Raw genomic sequence first — 18302 nt, forward strand, 5'->3', positions numbered from 1 at the left:
AGGCCGTTTTTGGCCATTTTTGGCCGGTTTTTTTTGGAATTTTTTTTGGGAATTTTTTTTGGGGGGATCCCAAATTTGGGGAGGGGTCCCTAAATTTGGGGAGGGGTCCCTAAATTTGGGGAGGGGTCCCGCAGGACGAGGGCCGGCTGCTCTACCTGGGCCAGAACGAGTGGTCCCACGTCAACTGCGCCCTGTGGTCGGCCGAGGTCTTCGAGGAGGCCGACGGAACCCTCCGGAACGTCCACGCGGCCGTGGCACGGGGCCGGCAGATGGTGAGGATTTTGGGGAGAATTCCCAGGATTTTGGGCAATTTTGGGGAAAATTTGGGATTTTTAGGGGTTTTTTTGGGGATTTTTTGGTGATTTTGGGGGGTGTTTTTGGGGTGTTTTTTGGTGGGATTTGGGGTTTTTGGGGGTTCAGAACCCTCCGGAACGTCCACGCCGCCGTGGCCCGCGGACGGCAGATGGTGAGGATTTTGGGGAGAATTCCGGGGATTTTGGGCAATTTTGAGATTTTTTGTTGATTTTTTTGGGGTTTTTGGTGGTTTTTGGTGGTTTTGGGGGTGAATTTGGGGTTTTTGGGGGCTCGGAACCCTCCGGAACGTCCACGCCGCCATGGCATGGGGATGGCAGATGGTGCGGATTTTGGGGAGAATTCCGGGGATTTTGGGAAAATTGGAGAAAATTTGGGATTTTTTGGTGATTTTTTTGGGGGGTTTTGGTGGTTTTTGGTGTTTTTGGGGGTGAATTTGGAGTTTTTGGGGGCTCAGAACCCTCTGGAACGTCCACGCGGCCGTGGCCCGGGGACGGCAGATGGTGAGGATTTTGGGGAGAATTCCGGGGATTTTGGGAAAATTTGGGGAAAATTTGGGATTTTTAGGGGTTTTTTTGGGATTTTTGGTGGAATTTTGGGGGTGAATTTGGGGTTTTTGGGGGCTCAGAACCCTCCGGAACGTCCACGCAGCCGTGGCGCGGGGACGGCAGATGGTGAGGATTTTGGGGAGAATTCCGGGGATTTTGGGCAATTTTGGGGAAAATTTGGGATTTTTTTGGATTTTTGGTGGAATTTTGGAGGTTTTTGGGGGTGAATTTGGGGTTTTTGGGGGTTCGGAACCCTCCGGAACGTCCACGCCGCCGTGGCCCGAGGACGGCAGATGGTGAGGATTTTGGGGAGAATTCCGGGGATTTTGGGCAATTTGGGGGATTTTTAGGATTTTTTGGGGGTTTTTTGAGGGTTTTTGGGGGCTCAGAACCCTCCGGAACGTCCATGCGGCCGTGGCATGGGGACGGCAGATGGTGAGGATTTTGGGGAGAATTCCGGGGATTTTGGGAAAATTTGGGGAAAATTTGGGATTTTTTTGGATTTTTGGTGGAATTTTGGAGGTTTTGGGGACAGATTTGGGGTTTTTGGGGGTTCAGAACCCTCCGGAACGTCCACGTCACCGTGGCACAGGGACGGCAGATGGTGCGGATTTTGGGGAGAATTCCGGGGATTTTGGGAAAATTTGGGATTTTTTAGGATTTTTTGGGGGTTTTTGGTGGTTTTTGGTGTTTTTGGGGGTGGATTTGGGGTTTTTGGGGGTTCGGAACCCTCCGGAACGTCCACGCGGCCGTGGCCCGGGGACGGCAGATGGTGAGGATTTTGGGGAGAATTCCCGGGATTTTGGGCAATTTTGGGGAAAATTTGGGATTTTTGGGGTTTTTTTGGGATTTTTGGTGGAATTTTGGAGGTTTTTGGGGGTGAATTTGGGGTTTTTGGGGGTTCGGAACCCTCCGGAACGTCCACGCTGCCGTGGCCCGCGGCCGACAGATGGTGAGGATTTTGGGGAGAATTCCCGGGATTTTGGGCAATTTTGGGGAAAATTTGGGATTTTTTGGGATTTTTGGTGGAATTTTGGGGGTGGATTTGGGGTTTTTGGGGGCTCAGAACCCTCCAGAATGTCCACGCTGCCGTGGCACGGGGACGGCAGATGGTGAGGATTTTGGGGAGAATTCCGGGGATTTTGGGCAATTTTGGGATTTTTTAGGATTTTTTGGGGTTTTTTGGGGTGGTTTTTGGTGGGATTTGGGGTTTTTGGGGGCTCAGAACCCTCCGGAACGTCCACGCCGCCATGGCATGGGGACGGCAGATGGTGAGGATTTTGGGGAGAATTCCCGGGATTTTGGGCAATTTTGGGGAAAATTTGGGATTTTTAGGGTTTTTTTAGGGTTTTTTTGGGGACTTTTTGTGGAATTTTGGTGGTTTTGGGGGTGAATTTGTGGTTTTTGGGGGTTCAGAACCCTCTGGAACGTCCACGCCGCCGTGGCCCGAGGATGGCAGATGGTGAGGATTTTGGGGAGAATTCCGGGGATTTTGGGAAAATTTGGGATTTTTTAGGATTTTTTGGGGGTTTTTGGTGGTTTTTGGTGTTTTTGGGGGTGGATTTGGGGTTTTTGGGGGTTCAGAACCATCCGGAACATCCACGGCAGTTTTTTGGGGTGGGATTTGGGGCTTTTCGGGGATTTGGGGGGATTTTTGGGGATTTTGGGTTTTTTAGGGTGGGATTTGGGGTTTTTTGGGGTGATTTTGGGGGTGATTTTGGGTGGGTTTTTGGCCATTTTTTGGGGGATCTCTGAGAAGTTTTTTGGCCATTTTTTGGGGGGATTTTTTGGGGGTTTTTGGGGATCTCTGGGAAGGTTTTTGGCCAATTTTTGGGGGGTTTCTGAGAAGGTTTTTGGGCATTTTTTGGGGGTTCCTGAGAGAATTTTTGGGGCCTCACCTGGAAGGTTTTTGGCCATTTTTGGGGGGTCTCCGGGCAGTTTTTTGGCCGTTTTTTGGGGGTCCCCTCAGGGTGTTTTGGGGGTCTCCGGGCAGTTTTTTGGCCATTTTTTGGGGGTTTCTGTGGGAGTTTTTGGGTGCTCTCCAGGCAGTTTTTTGGCCGTTTTTTGGGGTTCCCCTCAGGGTGTTTTGGGGGTTCTCCGGGCAGTTTTTTGGCCGTTTTTTGGGGTTCCCCTCAGGGTGTTTTGGGGTGTCTCCGGGCAGTTTTTTGGCCATTTTTTGGGGGTCCCCTCAGGGTGTTTTGGGGGTTCTCCGGGCAGTTTTTTGGCCATTTTTTGGGGATCCCCTCAGGGTGTTTTGGGTGCTCTCCGGGCAGTTTTTTGGCCATTTTTTGGGGATCCCCTCAGGGTGTTTTGGGTGCTCTCCGGGCAGTTTTTTGGCCGTTTTTTGGGGGTCCCCTCAGGGTGTTTTGGGGGTTCCCCGGGCAGTTTTTTGGCCGTTTCTCGGGGGTCCCCTCAGGGTATTTTGGGTGCTCTCCGGGCAGTTTTTTGGCCATTTTTTGGGTGCTCTCCGGGCAGTTTTTGGCCGTTTCTCGGGGGTCCCTCACCCCTCGTGCCCTCCCCAGCGCTGCGAGCACTGCGGCCGCCCCGGCGCCACCGTCGGCTGCTGCTTGGCCGCCTGCGCCGCCAACTTCCACTTCATGTGCGCCCGGCGCTGCCAGGCCGCCTTCCTGCGGGACAAGCGCGTCTTCTGCCAGCGGCACGGCCGCCTGCTGGCCGGGGACGTGAGTCGGGGGGTCCCGGGGGGGATTTGGGGGGTCCCGAGGGGATTTGGGGGGTCCTGGGGGGGATTTGGGGGGTCCCGAGGGGGTTTCATGGGGTTCATGTGGGGTTATATGGAGTTAAAAGTGAGGACAGAGACACCCAGAAGGGGTTTAGGGGGATTTTGGGGTGATTTAGGAGGTCCTGACGGGGATTTGGGGGGTCCTGAGGGGGATTTGGGGGGTCCTGGGGGGGTTTCATGGGGTTCATGTGGGGTTATGTGAAGTTAAAAGTGAGGACAGAGACACCCAGAAGGGGTTTAGGGAGATTTTGGGGTGATTTAGGAGGTCCTGAGGGGGATTTGGGGGGTCCTGGGGGGATTTGGGGGGTCCTGAGTGGGTTTTGGGCGGTTCCATGAGAGTTTTGGGGGGTTCATGGGGGGTTATGTAGAAGTAAAAGTGAGGCTGGGGGCACCCAGAAGGGGTTTAGGGAGATTTTGGGGGGTCCTGGGCGGGATTTGGGGGCGATTTGGGGGATTTTGGGGGTTTTATGGGGTTCCATGGGGGATTTTGGGGGGTCCTGGCGGATTTTGGGGTTCCTTGGTTGGGTTTTTGGGGTGGATTTTGGGTTTTTTGAGGTTCCTTGGTTGGATTTTGGGGTTCCCGGGGTGGATTTTGGGGTTCTTGGATGGATTTTGGGGTGGATTTTGGGGTTTTCGGGGGCACCGAGTCGGATTTTGGGGTTCCCAAATGGATTTTGGGGGTCCCTTGTTGAGTTTGGGGTTCCTGGATGGATTTTGGGGATTTTGTGTTTCCTTGGTTGGATTTTGGGGTTCCTGGGGTGGATTTTGGGGTTCCCCAGTTGGATTTTGAGGTTTTTCGGGTGGATTTTGGGGTTTCTGGATGGATTTTGGGGATTCTGTGTTTCCTGGGTTGGATTTTGGGGTTTTTGGGGGCGCCGAGTCGGATTTTGGGGTTCCCAAATGGATTTTGGGGTTCCTGGGGTGGATTTTGGTGTTTTTGGGGTGGATTTTGGGGTTTTTGGAGTTCCTGGGTTGGATTTTGGGGTTTCTGTGTTTCCTGGGTTGGATTTTGGGGTTCCTGGGGTGGATTTTGGTGGTTTTGGGGTGGATTTTGGGGTTTTCGGGGGCGCCGAGTCGGATTTTGGGGTTCCCAAATGGATTTTGGGGTTCCCAAATGGATTTTGGGGTCCCCAGGAGCTGGTGCGCGACGGCGCCTTCGCGGTGCTGCGCCGCGTCCTGGTGGATTTTGGGGGGATCAGCCTCAAGAGGAAATTTTTGGGGGGCCTCGAGCCCGAGGCCGTCAACGTCATGATCGGTGAGAGATTTTGGGGCATTTTGGGGAGATTTGGGGATTTTGGGGGATTTTTGGGATTTTGGGGGGTTTTTGGGGGGGGGGGGTTGGGTTTTTTTGGGATTTTTTTGGGGAGGTTTTGGGGGGACTTTGGGTTTTTTTTGAGGGATTTTTCAGGGATTTCTTGGGGGGAATTTTGGGATTTTTGGGGGTTTTGGTGGGAATTTTGGGGGGATTTGGGGGTGGTTTTGGGTGGATTTCAGGTGAAATTTTAGGATTTTTCAGGGGTTTTTGGGGAGGTTTTTGGGGGATTTTTGCGGGGCTCTTGGGGAGGTTTTGGGGAATTTTGGGGAGGGGATTTTTTGGGTGGATTTGGGGTGAATTTCGTGTGAATTTCGGGTGAATTTTGGTTGAATTTCGGGTGAATTTTGGGTGAATTTTGGTTGAATTTCGGGTGAATTTCGGGTGAATTTTGGATGAATTTTGGCCGTTTTTGGGTGAATTTTGGGTGGATTTTGGGGTGAATTTTGGGTGATTTTTGGGTGAATTTCGGCCGTTTTTGGGGTGAATTTCGGGTGATTTTTGGGGTGGATTTTGGGTGAATTTTGGCCATTTTGGGGGTGAATTTTGGGTGAATTTTGGCCAATTTTGGGTGAATTTTGGTTGAATTTTAGCCATTTTCCGGGTGGATTTTGGGTGAATTTTGGCCGATTTTTGGGGTGAATTTTGGGTGAATTTCAGGTGATTTTTGGGGTGGATTTTGGGTGGATTTTAGCCATTTTTGGGTGAATTTTGGGTGATTTTTGGGGTGGATTTTGGGTGAATTTCGGGTGATTTTTGGGGTGGATTTTGGGTGGATTTTGGGTGAATTTTGGCCGATTTTTTGGGATGAATTTTGGGTGAATTTCAGGTGATTTTTGGGTGGATTTTGGGTGAATTTTGGCCGTTTTTGTCCCCCAGGCTCCATCCGCATCGACCGCCTGGGGGCGCTGTCGGAGCTGTCGGAGCGGGAGGGGCGGCTGTTCCCAGTGGGATACCAGTGAGTGGGACTGGTTAAACTGGTTTATACTGGTTAAACTGGTTTATACTGGTCTGTACTGGGAGAGGCGGCTGTTCCCAGTGGGATACCAGTGAGTGGGACTGGTTAAACTGGTTTATACTGGTTAAACTGGTTTATACTGGTTAAACTGGTTTATACTGGTCTGGACTGGGAGGGGCGGCTGTTCCCAGTGGGATACCAGTGAGTGGGACTGGTTAAACTGGTTTATACTGGTTAAACTGGTTTATACTGGTCTGGACTGGGAGGGGCGGCTGTTCCCAGTGGGATACCAGTGAGTGGGACTGGTTAAACTGGTTTATACTGGTTAAACTGGTTTATACTGGTCTGGACTGGGAGGGGCAGCTGTTCCCAGTGGGATACCAGTGAGTGGGACTGGTTAAACTGGTTTATACTGGTTAAACTGGTTTATACTGGTCTGTACTGGGAGGGGCGGCTGTTCCCAGTGGGATACCAGTGAGTGGGACTGGTTAAACTGGTTTATACTGGTTAAACTGGTTAAACTGGTTTATACTGGGAGGGGCGGCTGTTCCCAGTGGGATACCAGTGAGTGGGACTGGTTAAACTGGTTTATACTGGTTTGGACTGGTTTATACTGGTTTGGACTGGTTTATACTGGTTTGGACTGGTTTATACTGGTTTATAACTGTTTCTATCCGATTATACTGGTCCATATGATTTTTTTACTGGTTTATACTGGTTTTCTTTCAGATTATACTGGTCTGTACTGGTCCATACTGGTTTCTACTGGGTTATACTGGTTATACTGGTCTATACTGGGTTATACTGGTCTATACTGGGTTATACTGGTTTATACTGGTTTTTTTCTAGTTACACTGGTCCATACTGGTTCCAAACTGGTCCATACTGGTTTATACTGGTTTATACTGGTTCTATACTGGTTTTAACCGGTTCCATACTGGTTTTAACTGGCTTATACTGGTTTTAACTGGTCCATACTGGTCCATACTGGTCCATACTGGTCCATACTGGTTTATACTGGTTCCATACTGGTTTTAACTGGTTTATACTGGTTTTCAGGTGCTGGCGGCTGTACTGGAGCACGCGGGACGCCCGCCCCAGTGCTGGGTTATACTGGTCCATACTGGTCCATACTGGTCCATACTGGTTTATACTGGTTTTAACTGGTTTATACTGGTTTTCAGGTGCTGGCGGCTGTACTGGAGCACGCGGGACGCCCGCCCCAGTGCTGGGTTATACTGGGTTATACTGGTCCATACTGGTCCATACTGGTTCCAAACTGGTCCATACTGGTTTATACTGGTCCATACTGGTTTATACTGGTTCCATACTGGTTTTAACTGGTCCATACTGGTTTTCAGGTGCTGGCGGCTGTACTGGAGCACGCGGGACGCCCGCCGCCGCTGCTGGTACCGCTGCCGGATCCTGGAGCAGCCCCCGGGGCCGGGGGGGGGAGGGGCCGGGACCCCCCCGGGACCCCCCCCCGAGCACAACCGGACCATCGCCCACGGCAGCCCCGGTGAGAGACCCCTCCCCAAATTAACCAAAATCGCCCAAATTCACCCCAAAATTACCCAAAATTACCCAAAATTACACATATTTAACAAAATTTACCCAAATTCACCCAAATTCGCCCCAAGTTCACCCCGAGCACAACCGGACCATCGCCCACGGGAGCCCCGGTGAGAGACCCCTCCCCAAATTAACCAAAATCGCTGAAATTTACCCCAAAATTACACTTATTTAATGAAATTCACCCAAATTTAACCAAATTTACCCAAAATAACCCCAAATTCACCCAAATTCACCCCAAGTTCACCCCGAGCACAACCGGACCATCGCCCACGGGAGTCCCGGTGAGAGACCCCTCCCCAAATTAACCAAAATCGCCCAAATTCACCCCGAAATTACACTTATTTAATGAAATTTACCCAAATTTACCCAAATTTAACCGAATTTCCCCAAAATAACCCCAAATTCACCCCAAATTCACCCCGAGCACAACCGGACCATCGCCCACGGCAGCCCCGGTGAGAGACCCCTCCCCAAATTAACAAAAATCACTGAAATTTACCCCAAAATTACACTTATTTAATGAAATTTACCCAAATTTACCCAAAATAACCCCAAATTCACCCCAAGTTCACTCCGAGCACAACCGGACCATCGCCCACGGGAGTCCCGGTGAGAGACCCCTCCCCAAATTAACCAAAATCGCTGAAATTTACCCCGAAATTACCCAAAATTACACATATTTAACGAAATTTACCCAAATTCACCCAAATTTGCCCCAAATTCACCCCAAATTCACCCTGAGCACAACCGGACCATCGCCCACGGCAGCCCCGGTGAGAGACCCCTCCCCAAATTAACCAAAATCGCTGAAATTTACCCCAAAATTACCCCAAATTACCCAAAATTACACATATTTAACGAAATTTACCCAAATTCACCCAAATTCACCCCAAAATCACCCCGAGCACAACCGGACCATCGCCCACGGCAGCCCCGGTGAGAGACCCCTCCCCAAATTAACCAAAATCGCTGAAATTTACCCCGAAATTACCCCAAATTACCCAAAATTACACATATTTAATGAAATTTACCCATATTTACCCAAATTTAACCAAATTTACCCAAAATAACCCCAAATTCACCCCAAATTCACCCCGAGCACAATCGGACCATCGCCCACGGCAGCCCTGTTGAGAGACCTCTCCCCAAATTAACCAAAATCGCCCAAATTCACCCCAGAATTTACCCCAAATTCATCCCAAATTCATCCTTGAGAGCCCTCCCCAAAATTTACCCCAAATCACCCAAAATTACCCTGAGACCCCTCCCCAAATTACCCAAAATTACCCGAATTTACCCAAAATTCACCCCAAAATCATCCCCGAGACCCCTCCCCAAATTTACCCAAAATCACCCAAAATTCACCCAAATTCATCCCTGAGACCCCTCCCCAAATTTACCCAAAATCACCCAAAATTCACCCAAATTCATCCCTGAGACCCCTCCCCAAATTACCCAAAGTTACCCGAATTTACCCAAAATTCATCCGAAAGTCATCCTCGAGACCCCTCCCCAAATTTACCCAAAATCACCCGAATTTACCCAAAATTCATCCCAAATTCATCCCTGAGACCCCTCCCCAAATTTACCCAAAATCACCCAAAATTACCCTGAGACCCCTCTCCAAATTACCCAAAATTACCCGAATTTACCCAAAATTCATCCCAAATTCATCCCTGAGACCCCTCCCCAAATTCTCCCAAAATCACCCGAATTCATCCTGAAACCCCTCTCCAAATTCACCCAAAATTACCCAAATTCACCCAAAATTACCCAAATTTACCAAAATTACCCAAAATTACCCAAAATTACACAAATTTAACCTAATTCGCCCAAAAATACCCAAATTTACCCAAATTTAACCCCCCAGGTTCCAGCCCGGGACCCCCGCCCAGCCCGGGGGTCTCCCCCCCCCGCCGGCCCCCCCCGGGTGAGAATTGGGGGAAATTTGGGGGGATTTGGTAAAATTTGGGGATTTTGGGGGATTTTGGGGATTTTGGGGAAATTGGGGGGGGGGAGTTGGGGGGAATTGGGGATTTTTGGGGAAATTTGGGGGAATTCGGAGGGATTGGGGGATTTTTGGGGGAATTTGGGGGAATTTGGGGATTTTTAGGGATTTTGGGAGGATTTGGGGATTTTGGGGAAACTTAGGGGGATTTGGGGACATTTTGGGGGGATTTGGGGAAATTTGGGGATTTTTGGGGGAATTTGGGGGGAATTTGGAGGAATTTGGGTAAATATGGGGATTTTGGGGGGATTTAGGGGGATTTAGAGGAAATTTGGGGGGATATGGGGATTTTTGGGGGAAATTTGGGGATTTTGGGGGGATTTGGGGACATTTGGGGGGAATTTGGGGATTTTGGGGAATTAGGGGGGATTTGGGGATTTTTTGGGAAATTTGGGGGAAGTTGGGGACATTTTGGGGCATTTTGTGGACATTTTGGGTGAATTTTGGGGCATTTTGGGACATTTGGGGACATTTTGGGGCATTTTGGGGTGAATTTTGGGACATTTTGGGTGAATTTTGGGTGAATTTGGGACATTTTGGGTGAATTTGGGGACATTTTGGGATATTTGGGGACATTTTGGGTGAATTTTGGGTGAATTTTGGACATTTTGGGTGAATTTTGGGATATTTGGGGACATTTTGGGTGAATTTTGGGTGAATTTTGGGACATTTTGGGTGAATTTTGGGTGAATTTGGGACATTTTGGGACATTTTGGGGCATTTTGGGTGAATTTTGGGTGAATTTTGGGACATTTTGGGACAGGCCAGCCCCGTCCCATCCCGACCGCGGGGGACCCCGGGGTGTCCCCGAGGCCGCGCCGGCCCCGCCGGGTGTTGTCACCCATGGGTGCCACCGCCCGCCGAGGCCACCACCCCCCCCCGGGGACAGCCGAGAGCCCGGAGACGTCACCCAGGTGGGTGCCACCCCCCCGGTGTCACCCATGGGTGTCACCCCAGTGTCACCCCACTGTCACCCACGGGTGTCACCGCCGGTGTCACCCAGTGTCACCCCAATGTCACCCATGGGTGTCACCGCCGGTGTCACCCCCGTGTCATTGTCACCCCCAGGTCGATGCCACTCCCGAGGCCGTCGTCCCCCGAGCCGGGGGTGTCACCCGAGGGGGCGGTGGCACCGTCACTGTCACCCGAGGGGGCGGTGGCACCGTCACTGTCACCCGAGGGGGCGGTGGCACCACCGATGTCACCCGAGGGGGCGGTGGCACGGTCACTGTCACCCGAGGGGGCGGTGGCACCGTCACTGTCACCCGAGGGGGCGGTGGCAGCGCCGATGTCACCGACGTCACCGCCGGGGCCACCGCGGCTCTGGGGACAGGCCGGCGCCGGGTCAGTGTCACCCCAGTGTCACCTCAGGGTCACCTTCTGTCCCCTCAGTGTCACCTCATGGTCACCTCATGGTCACCTCAGTGTCACCTTGGTGTCATCTCAGGGTCACCTTCTGTCCCCTCAGTGTCACCTCATGGTCACCTCAGTGTCACCTGTCCCTTCCTCATTGTCCCTCACTGTCCCTCACTGTCCCTCACTGTCCCTCACTGTCCCTCACTGTCCCTCACTGTCCCTCAGTGTCCCTCACTGTCCCTCACTGTCCCTCACTGTCCCTCACTGTCCCTCAGTGTCCCTCACTGTCCCTCACTGTCCCTCACTGTCCCTCATTGTCCCTCACTGTCCCTCATTGTCCCTCACTGTCCCTCACTGTCCCTCACTGTCCCTCAGTGTCCCTCACTGTCCCTCACTGTCCCTCACTGTCCCTCACTGTCCCTCACTGTCCCCTCACTGTCCCTCACTGTCCCTCACTGTCCCTCACTGTCCCTCATTGTCCCTCATTGTCCCTCATTGTCCCTCACTGTCCCTCAGTGTCCCTCACTGTCCCCTCAATGTTACCTGCCACCACCTCAGTGTCCCCTCACTGTCACCTCAGTGTCCCCTCAGTGTCCCCTGTCCCCTCCTCATTGTCCCCTCTCTGTCCCCTGTCCCCACCTCAGTGTCAGCTCAGTGTCACCTCCTCATCATCACCTGTCCCCTCATTGTCCCCTCATTGCCACCACCTCATTGTCACCTCCTCATTGTCCCCTCAGTGTCCCCTGTCCCCTCCTCACTGTCCCCTCCCTGTCCCCTCAGGTCCCCGGGCGGTGGCAGCAGCGAGGACGAGGACGGTGACGCCGCGGGGACGGCGCCGCCGCGGCCACGGGGACGTTACTTCGGCTACGCCCGCACCGTGGTGGCCCCGGCGGTGGCACCGGCGGTGGCACCGTCCCCGCTGTCCCCGCTGTCCCCGTGTCCCCGGATCCGGCAGCTGGACGGCGCCGACGACGGCGCCCGGGGGACGGTGCCACCATCGGTGCCACCATCGGTGCCACCATCGATGCCACCATTGATACCACCATGGATACCACCATCAATGCCACCATCGGTGCCACCATCGATGCCACCATCGATGCCACCATTGATGCCACCATCGGTGCCACCATCGATGCCACCATTGATGCCACCATCGATGCCACCATCAATGCCACCATCGATGCCACCATTGATACCACCATCGATGCCACCATCGATGCCACCATCGGTGCCACCATCGGTGCCACCATCGGTGCCACCATCGGTGCCACCGCCCCCCGAGGGGCTGCCACCCGACATCGTGGACTTTGTCCTGCGCGGTGTCACCGAGGACGGCGACGACGAGGGCGCCTGGCAGGGACGGCGGCTTGGGGACATCGGTCAAAGCCACCGGCTTGGGGACATGGGTCAAAGCCACCGGCTTGGGGACATCGGGCAGGGCCACCACCTTGGGGACATCGGTCAAAGCCACCACCTTGGGGACATTGCGGAGAGCCACCACCTTGGGGACATTGATCACGGCCACCGGCTTGGGGACATTGATCAAGGCCACCAGCTTGGGGACATCTCCCAGGGCCACCACCTTGGGGACATTGATCGAGGCCACCGGCTTGGGGACATCAGTCAAAGCCACCAGCTTGGGGACATTGATCGAGGCCACCACCTCGGGGACATCTCCGAGGGCCACCACCACGTCAGGAACGCGCAGGGCCACTGGCTTGGGGACATTGGCCAGGGCCACCGGCTTGGGGACATCAATCAAAGCCACCGGCTTGGGGACATTGATCGAGGCCACCACCTCGGTGACATCAGCCAGGGCCACCACCTCGGGGACATCTCTCAGGGCCACCAGCTTGGAAACATCCAGGGCCACCACCTCGGGGACATCTCCGAGGGCCACCACCACGTCAGGGACATGCAGGGCCACCACCTCGGGGACATCAGCCAGGGCCACCAGCTCGGGGACATTGGTGGAGGCCACCAGCTCGGGGACATCGGCCAGGGCCACCAGCTCGGGGACATGTCCCCCGATGGCCGCGGGGACACCTTGGGGACACCGTGGGGACGTCCCAAGCGGCCGGGGGAGGGGACGGGGCCGGGGACGAAGAGACCACGGCTGGAGCTGGACGGCAGGTGGGGACACGGGGGACACTGGGGGGACACTGGGGACACTGGGGACACTGGGGACATTGGGGACACTGGGGACATTGGGGACATTGGGGACATTGGGGACATTGGGGACACTGGGGACATTGGGGACATTGGGGACATTGGGGACATTGGGGACATTGGGGACACTGGGGACATTTGGGGACACTGGGGACATCAATGGGGACAGTGGGGACACTGGGGACAAATTTGGGGACATTGGGGACATTGGGGACATTGGGGACAAATTTGGGGACATTTGGGGACATCAATGGGGACATTGGGGACATTGGGGGGATTGGGGGGATTGGGGACATTTGGGACACTGGGGACATTTGGGGACATTTTGGGGACATTGGGGACACTGGGGGACAAATTTGGGGACAAATTTGGGACATTTTGGGACATTTGGGGACATTTTGGGACATTTTGGGGACATTTTGGGACATTTGGGGACATTGGGGACATTTTGGGACATTGGGGACAAATTTGGGACATTTGGGGACATTTTGGGGACCATATGGGAAAATTTTGGGACATTTTGGGGACCATTTGGGGTTTTTTTGGGGTGAATTTGGGTTTTTTTTGGGGTGAATTTGGTTTTTTTTGGGGTGGATTTGGGGTTTTTTGGGGGTGAATTTGGGGTTTTTTGGGGTGAATTTGGGTTTTTTTGGGGTGAATTTGGGGTTTTTTTGGGGTGAATTTGGGGTTTTTTTAGGGTGAATTTGGGGATATTTTTGGGGTGAATTTGGGTTTTTTTGGGGTGGATTTGGGGTTTTTTTGGGGGTGAATTTGGGGTTTTTTTGGGGTGGATTTGGGGTTTTTTTTGGGGTGAATTTGGGGTTTTTCGGGTGACGTTTCTCTCTCCCCCCAGGCTGAAGGAGGAGCCGGAGGAGCTGATGAGCGACGGCTGCGGGTGAGCCCCAAAATCCCCCAAAATCACCCAAAATCCCCCAAAATCACCCCAAAATCCCCCAAAATCCCCCAAAATAACCCAAAATCACCCCAAAATCACCCAAAATCACCCAAAATCACCACAAAATCACCCCAAAATCACCCAAAATCCCCCAAAATAACCCCAAAATCCCCCAAAATCCCCCAAAATCACCCAAAATCCCCCAAAATCCCCCAAAATCACCCAAAATCCCCCAAAATCACCCCAAAATCCCCCAAAATCACCCCAAAATCCCCCAAAATCCCCCAAAATCACCCCAAAATCCCCCAAAATCCCCCAAAATCACCCCAAAATCACCCAAAATAACCCCAAAATCCCCCCAAAATCCCCCAAAATCACCCCAAAATCATCCCAAAATCCCCCAAAATCATCCCAAAATCCCCCCAAAATCCCCCAAAATCACCCCAAAATCCCCCCAAATCACCCCAAAATCACCCAAAATCACCCCAAAATCACCCAAAATAACCCCAAAATCACCCAAAATCACCCCAAAATCCCCCCAAAATCGGCCAAAATCCCCCAAAATTGGCCAAAAATACCCAAAATTAGCCAAAAACACCCCAAAATCAGCCAAAGTCCCCCAAAATCCCCCAAAATCACCCAAAATCACCCAAAATCACCCCAAAATCGGCCAAAATCCCCCAAAATCACCCCAAAATCCCCCAAAATCACCCCAAAATCGGCCAAAATCCCCCAAAATCACCCCAAAATCACCCCAAAATCCCCCAAAATCACCCAAAATCACCCCAAAATCGGCCAAAATCACCCCAAAATCACCCCAAAATCTCCCAAAACCAGCAAAAATCACCCAAAAATCGCCCCAAAATATTCCCAAAAAATCCCCCAAACCGCCCCAAAATCACCCAAATCACCCCAAAATAGCCCCAAAAATCCCCAAAATAGCCCCAAAATCACCCCAAAATATTCCCAAAAATCCCCAAAATAGCACCAAAAATGCCCAAAACCACCCCAAAATCACCCCAAAATCCCCAAAAATCCGCCCAAAATATTCCCAAAATCACCTCAAAGAGCCCCAAAATTGCCTCAAAATCGCCCCAAAATATTTCCAAAAATATTTCCAAAACTGCCTGAAATCACCCTAAAATATTCCCAAAAATCCCCAAAACCGCCCCAAAATATCCCCAAAATATTCCCAAAATGTTCCCAAAAATCCCCAAAACCGCCCCAAAATATCCCCAAAATCACCCCAAAATCAGCCCCAAAATATCCCAAAAACCGCCCAAAATATTCCCAAAAATGCCCCAAATCACCCCAAAATCCCCAAAACCGCCCGAATTCACCCCAAAATGTCGCCAGGTCCCCGCCCGGTGACGTCACGGCGGAGGCGGAGCCGCCCTGGGCCGCGTGCGCAGGTGGGGGGGATTTTGGGGGGAATTTGGGGGATTTTGGGCAAATTTGGGGGATTTTGGGGTGAATTTGGGGGATTTTGGGCAAATTTGGGGGACTTTGGGGGATTCGGGCTGAATTTGGGGGATTTTGGGGTGAATTTGGGGGATTTTGGGAAAATTTGGGGGATTTGGGCTGAATTTGGGGGATTTTGGGGTGAATTTGGGGGATTTTGGGAAAATTTGGGAGACTTTGGGGGGTTTTGGGGAATTTGGGGTAATTTGGGGGATTTTAGGGTGATTTTTGGGGATTTGGGGGGATTTTGGGGTGAATTTGGGGCATTTTGGTTAAATTTTGGGGATTTGGGGGATTTGGGAGATTTTGGGTGATTTTGGGGGGATTTTGGGGTGAATTTCGAGGATTTTGGTTAAATTTAGGGGATTTTAAGGAATTTTGGGGGGTTTGGGGGTGAATTTGGGGGATTTTGGGGTGAATTTGGGGGGTTTTGGTTCATTTTGGAGATTTTGGGTGAATTTGGGGGATTTTGGGTGAATTTAGGGTCCATTTGCCTCAATTTCGGTTCAATTCCGAGTCGGTTTTTTTTTGGTGCCAATTTCGAGTTCGTTTCCGTTAATTCCCCATTACCGCCCACCATTTTATGCTAATTCATGCAAATTTATGCAAATCTCGCAGGCGGCAGCTCGGAGGAGGAGGAGGCCGCGCCCCTCCCCCCGCGCGGGGGGGGGAGGGGAGGGGGCGGGGCCTCGGCGCCCCTCCCCCACCTGCGCTTCGAGATCAGCAGCGAGGACGGGCTGAGGGTGACGGCGCCCAGCCTGGAGGGTTTGTACTGGTTTATACTGGTTTGTACTGGGAGAGATGGGTTATACTGGTTTATACTGGTTATACTGGGTTATACTGGTTTGTACTGGGAGATCAGCAGCGAGGACGGGCTGAGGGTGACGGCGCCCAGTCTGGAGGGTTTGTACTGGTTTATACTGGTTTATACTGGGAGAGATGGGTTATACTGGTTTATACTGGTTATACTGGGTTATACTGGTTTGGACTGGGTTATACTGGGAGATCAGCAGCGAGGACGGGCTGAGGGTGACGGCGCCCAGCCTGGAGGGTTTGTACTGGTTTATACTGGTTTGTACTGGTTTGGACTGGGAGAGATGGGTTATACTGGTTTGGACTGGTTTATACTGGTTATACTGGGTTATACTGGTTTGTACTGGGTTATACTGGTTATACTGGGTTATACTGGTTTGGACTGGTTTGGACTGGTTATACTGGGTTATACTGGTTTGGACTGGGAGATCAGCAGCGAGGACGGGCTGAGGGTGACGGCGCCCAGCCTGGAGGGTTTGTACTGGTTTATACTGGTTTGGACTGGGAGACATGGGTTATACTGGTTTGGACTGGTTTAGAGTGGTTATATTGGGTTATACTGGTTTGTACTGGTTTTACTGGCTATACTGGTTTATACTGGTTTGTACTGGTTTGGACTAGGAGACACTGGTTATACTGGTTTGTACTGGTTATACTGATTTATACTGGTTTGTTTTGTACTGGGTTATACTGGTTTATACTGGTTTGTACTGGTTTCTACTGGGTTATACTGGTTTATACTGGTTTTACTGGTTTATACTGGTTTGTACTGGTTTATACTGGTTTATACTGGTTTATACTGGTTTGGACTGGTTTGGACTGGGAGACATGGGTTATACTGGTTTGGACTGGTTTGTACTGGTTATACTGGGTTATACTGGTTTGTACTGGGAGATCAGCAGCGAGGACGGGCTGAGGGTGACGGCGCCCAGTTTGGAGGGTTTGTACTGGTTTATACTGGTTTATACTGGTTTATACTGGTTTGTACTGGTTTATACTGGTTTGTACTGGTTTATACTGGTTTATACTGGTTTATACTGGTTTGTACTGGTGATTTGGGAGGGAATTTCCATTGTTTAGGGGGGGCAAAATTTGGGGTTTTTTTGGGGGGATTTTGGGGGTTTTCGGGAGAATTTGGGGGAAATTTTGGGGTGTTTTGGGGAGGATTTGGGTTTTTTGGGGAGAATTTGGGGGATTTTGGGGTGAATTTGGGGATTTTGGGGTGAATTTGGGGGATTTTGGGGTGAATTTGGGGATTTTGGGGTGAATTTGGGGGATTTTGGCTCTCCCCGCAGGCGCCTGGCGGGCGGTGCTGGAGCGGGTGCAGGAGGCGCGAGCGAGCGCCCGCCTCAGGCAGCTGAGCTTCGCAGGTGAGCCAAAATCTCCCAAAAATCAACCAAAAATCAGCCAAAAATCAGCCAAAATCAGCCAAAATCACCCCAAAATCAGCCAAAATCTCCCAAAATCTCCCAAAAATCAACCAAAATCACCCCAAAATCACCCAAAATCACCCCAAAATCACCCCAAAATCAGCCAAAATCAGCCAAAATCAGCCAAAATCAACCAAAATCAGCCAAAATCAACCAAAGTCAGCCAAAATCACCCAAAAATCACCTAAATCAGCCAAAATCTCCCAAAATCACCCCAAAATCAGCCAAAATTACCCAAAATCAACCAAAGTCAGCCAAAATCACCCCAAAATCACCCCAAAATCAGCCAAAATCACCCCAAAATCAGCCAAAATCACCCCAAAATCACCCCAAAATCACCTAAATCAGCCAAAATTACCCCAAAATCAGCCAAAAATCAACCAAAATTACCCAAAATCAGCCAAAATCACCCCAAAATCACCCCAAAATCAACCAAAATCACCCAAAATCAACCAAATATCATCCAAAAATCACCCCAAATCAGCCAAAATCAGCCAAAATCACCCCAAATCACCCAAAATTACCCAAAATAACCCCAAAATTACCCAAAATCACCCCAAATTCACCCGAAAATCATCCCAAAATCACCCAAATTCCCCCCAAAAAACCCCATTTCTCAGCCCCCAGCCCCATTTCAGAGCCCCCAGACCCATTTTAAAGCCCCCAGACCCCATTTTATCCCCATTTCCGAAGCCCCCAGCCCCATTTCCGAGCCCCCAGCCCCA

General features: G+C 51.5%; 1 protein-coding gene across 1 annotated transcript in view; it reads left to right on the top strand.

The window, feature by feature from the left end:
• Positions 1 to 18302, top strand: part of KMT2B (lysine methyltransferase 2B) — a 74781-nt gene that overhangs the window by 43724 nt on the left and 12755 nt on the right. The window contains exons 21-33 of the mRNA XM_085564554.1: positions 135 to 272; positions 3383 to 3541; positions 4735 to 4855; positions 5792 to 5870; positions 7232 to 7389; positions 9316 to 9375; positions 10217 to 10367; positions 10522 to 10797; positions 11590 to 12942; positions 13832 to 13873; positions 15230 to 15285; positions 15953 to 16099; positions 17443 to 17517. Coding sequence (XP_085420680.1) covers positions 135 to 272; positions 3383 to 3541; positions 4735 to 4855; positions 5792 to 5870; positions 7232 to 7389; positions 9316 to 9375; positions 10217 to 10367; positions 10522 to 10797; positions 11590 to 12942; positions 13832 to 13873; positions 15230 to 15285; positions 15953 to 16099; positions 17443 to 17517 — 2815 coding nt within the window. The remainder of the gene's footprint in view (positions 1 to 134; positions 273 to 3382; positions 3542 to 4734; positions 4856 to 5791; positions 5871 to 7231; positions 7390 to 9315; positions 9376 to 10216; positions 10368 to 10521; positions 10798 to 11589; positions 12943 to 13831; positions 13874 to 15229; positions 15286 to 15952; positions 16100 to 17442; positions 17518 to 18302) is intronic.

Source organism: Lonchura striata, chromosome 33, assembly GCF_050655825.1.
Source record: "Lonchura striata isolate lonStrDom1 chromosome 33, ASM5065582v1, whole genome shotgun sequence".
In the NCBI taxonomy this organism is placed as follows: Eukaryota; Metazoa; Chordata; class Aves; order Passeriformes; family Estrildidae; genus Lonchura; species Lonchura striata.